At 45.5% G+C, this 3,897-nt stretch overlaps 1 protein-coding gene across 1 annotated transcript in view; it reads left to right on the forward strand.

The window, feature by feature from the left end:
* The first annotated feature begins 2,335 nt into the window (after nucleotides 1-2,335).
* Nucleotides 2,336-3,897, forward strand: part of LOC119294288 (gibberellin 2-beta-dioxygenase 6-like) — a 3,352-nt gene continuing 1,790 nt past the window's right edge. Inside the window, exons 1-2 of the mRNA XM_037572500.1 lie at nucleotides 2,336-2,900; nucleotides 3,019-3,343. Of these exons, the coding sequence (XP_037428397.1) occupies nucleotides 2,419-2,900; nucleotides 3,019-3,343 (807 nt within the window). The 5' untranslated portion in view covers nucleotides 2,336-2,418. The remainder of the gene's footprint in view (nucleotides 2,901-3,018; nucleotides 3,344-3,897) is intronic.

The raw sequence follows: 3,897 nt of genomic DNA on the forward strand, positions 1-3,897 counted from the left end.
ATTATGCCTATATTTTAGGAAGGTGATCTCAAATATATGGTGTTATTTCTGAAGTCTTAATTACATATTATTTACATGACTGAAATGAATCAACACCTTCCAAAGTAAGCACGAAACAAAATCTTCCCCTTTATTGGGATTTGGTTTTAATGGGAAGGAGAAGAACAAGTGGGAGGGTGTGGTGAGAGGTGAGACAAAAAAAGACAAAAATAAACTATATCAGGCTACCAAATCCCCTTTAGGGTCTCATCATTCAGTTTGAAGGACTTCTACAGAAAAGCATAGGAACAAAGATTCCAGAGGAAAATTTCATATAAATGCATTCGGTTTGTAGGAAATGCGTACGGGATTTTTGTAGGAATACTATTCATTTCCTATATTTTTGGAGGAATCTACACATCTAGCCGAAATTCATTTTGTGTGTAGTAACGAGGCAAGACAATTCCTTAGGATCAACTTCTACTATTTCTGAATGCTACGTTTTGGTTTCCTCCAAACTGAATGATGACTAGGAGTAGAGATTTTGTTGTATTAGTAAAGTTGTGATTGTCTATTAATAGTAGAGACAATGATAATAATAATGGCATTGCGCCGGATTAATGATTTTTTATTGAGAAATCTCTCATTTTGTTTGGAAAATTTATCGAGAAAATAGTATGTCTATAGATTAGGAAGGTGATCTCATATATATGGTGCGATTCTTGAATTCTTAATTACCTATTATTTGCATGATTGAAATGAATCAGCACCTGCCAAAACAAGCACGAAACAAGATCTCCCCATTTAATGAGATTTGGTTTTTTTAACTGAAAGGAGAAAAACCAGTGAGAGTGGGTGGTGACAAGTGAAGTGAAAAAAGAAGACGAAAATAAACCATATCATGGTACCAACTCACCTTTAGGAGTAGAGATTTTGTTGTATTAGGACAGTTGTGATTGCTAGCTAATAGTACAGATAATGATAATAATAGATAATTTATCCGTTACTAAAAATGTTTTTTTTAATTTCAATAAAAACTATATACAGATATTTATAGACAAATTTTAATGTGTAGATTCACTCATTTTACTACATATAGGCGCGGCAAGCGTGATAAGCAACACCAAGCCAATCGGCAATACATAATATATTTTTTTACATGGTAATATGTGTCTCATTCATATCATAAAGAACAAAGTACAAGTCACGTAAGAACCGACATGAAAAAACTGAAAAGATAGCAAAACATCTCTGAGCTTGACACTAACGCCCGTCACCTGCCTCCGGCACCACCACAGCAGCGATCGAAAAAAAGAATGACGGATCACATCCTCACCCGAGCTCGACGCGGCTCCATCGCTGATATTCAGCTTTGCGGACCTCCAAGGTGGCTCACCAAAAGTGAAGCCATTGCCGTTGAACGAATCAGACCAGGGCAACATCCCGGACACGCCATCGAACTCCAGATCTGGCACCCCACCACGACTAAGACGCGGAAGGAGGAAACCATACCTGCCATCCACGAACCACAAACCCAGCACACGTTCCGTCTTCCAGATGTCGTCGATGCAGACCACAATCTGCATCCGCTCCTGGACTACCTCTCAAGCTCCACGCCGATGCTGGAGCAAACATCGTCGCAACGATGGAGCCCGAGGACACAGGTCCACCACGAGGATGCCGCCGCCACCACGCCATCCTTGCTTGAACAGACTGATTTCCAGATCCATCCCCAACCATAGGACCGATGGCCTCGTCAGAAAAGGATCCGAAGAATATTTATTTAGCGTCGTCATCGTCGCCGCCGAAGCAAAGACGATGAACAACCTAAAAACCTAGACTACGGATGAGTAAAAACGATCCACACGCGTGGATCCGGCGACCCCCTTCACCACCGACGACCGAAGTCACCGGCGGAGGGGAGCCGCCGGAGAACGGCGTTGGAAGATCGGCCCTTGGCAGCGGCTAGGGTTGCAGCCGCCAGGTACGAGAGGAAAACAGCCTCTCGGCAATACATAATAGAGATAGTTGAAAATAAGAACATTAATTAGCTCTGTTTATTTTCTTCCGTATACACGCAGCGTTTAAAAGGCAAGAATGAATTATACTAATTTATTTCCTTGATTGTACGGCAACAATGTCCACACCATCATTAATGATCTATATTACCTCCTATATCAGCCAATAAATCATGGAAATTTAACGGTACATATTGCTTAGGACCACCCTGAAATTTCACTCAGTCGGGTGATTATAATCGTTTCCCTTCTCTACTTGAGCTGCACTTTTATCTTTTTGTAACCCTCACTGCCCTATATATATGCCTCTCGTCTCGCTTCCGGGATTCTTCCTAGAAGCGCGATTGATTCGCATAGCCTTTCCATCACGTAGGTGTCTTACTCTAAGCTAATAGTAGTAGTATCTATCTCTCCGTCGACCATGCCGGCCTCCGGCGAGGGTGGCACCACCACCGACCCCCCTCTGGTTGACAGCTATCGCACGCTGCTCCGCAAAGGAGGTGGCGACGGCTTTGTGCCGGCGCTGGCGGCCGAGAGCCTGGCCGTGCTGGAGTGCGACCTGCCGATGATCGACTTGGAGCGCCTGATGATGGGCGACGCTAGGGAGAGGGGCGTGTGTATGGACGCCATGGCGAGCGCGGCGTCGGAGTGGGGCTTCTTCCAGGTGATCAACCACGGCGTGGGGCAGGAGCTCCTGGAGGAGATGAGGCGGGAGCAGGCGCGGCTATTTCACCAGCCGTTCAATATCAAGGAGAAGGCCGGACTCCTCAACGGGTCGTACCGGTGGGGGACCCCGACGGCGACGTCGCTCCGGCAGCTCTCGTGGTCGGAGGCCTTCCACGTTCCGCTCGCAAGCATCTCTGGGGAAGACGACTGCGGGCATGCCGAGCTCAGCTCCCTGAGGTACGTACGTAAGTAATTAAGCATGCATGCATGCTTGATTGCTTGACCAAGTTTTTGATTTCAGCAACAAAACAATAGCGGACGTTACCGAAATATGCGAAATTTATGGTGCGAGCAGGGGAGTGATGCAGGAGGTGGCGGCCGCGATGTCGCGGGTGGCGGACACGGTGGCCGGGACGCTGGCGAAGAACCTCGGGCACGAGTCGACGTTCCCGGCGGCGGCGGGGTGCGACGGGACGACGTGCTTCCTGCGGCTGAACAGGTACCCGGCGTGCCCGTTCGCGGCGGACACGCTCGGCATGGTGCCGCACACGGACAGCGACTTCCTCACCGTCCTTTGCCAGGACCAGGTTGGGGGCCTGGAGATCATGAAGGACTCCCACTGGGTCGCTGTGAAACCCCACGCCCACGCGCTCATGGTCAACGTCGGCGATTTGTTCCAGGTAACAGTTAATTTGCTAGCATTTCATGTGCGTAGTGTGTACGAGTCCATGAGTTTTCTTTTTCTTTTTCCAGACAGCTGCATGTATTTTTCATAAATCATGGTTAATAGTACTATTGGCTATACTCCCTCGCTACCCGTTTGGAGGTCTCATCTCAAAAAAAGTGGTTTTCTATTTTATAAGTCTCAATTTTATTGCGATCGTTCACATGTTCAGATGTTAAGATGATTAAATTTTTGCATGCATGTAAAAGTTGTTGGTCATTTATTGGTCATGCATGTATGCATTGCAACTAATAATTGGTTTATTTGGTTTCCCATTTTATAATCTCAATTTTATTGCTATCATTCACATGTTCAGATTTTAAGGTGATTAAGTTTTTGCATGCATGTAAAAGTTGTTGGTCATTTATTGGTCATGCATGTATGCATTGCAACTAATAATTGGTTTATTTGGTTTCCCATTTTATAATCTCAATTTTATTGTTATCATTCACATGTTCAGATTTTAAGGTGATTAAGTTTTTGCATGCATGTAAAAGTTGCTGGTCATTT

The sequence above is a fragment of the Triticum dicoccoides genome, chromosome 4B (genome assembly GCF_002162155.2).
Source record: "Triticum dicoccoides isolate Atlit2015 ecotype Zavitan chromosome 4B, WEW_v2.0, whole genome shotgun sequence".
NCBI lineage: Eukaryota > Viridiplantae > Streptophyta > Magnoliopsida > Poales > Poaceae > Triticum > Triticum dicoccoides.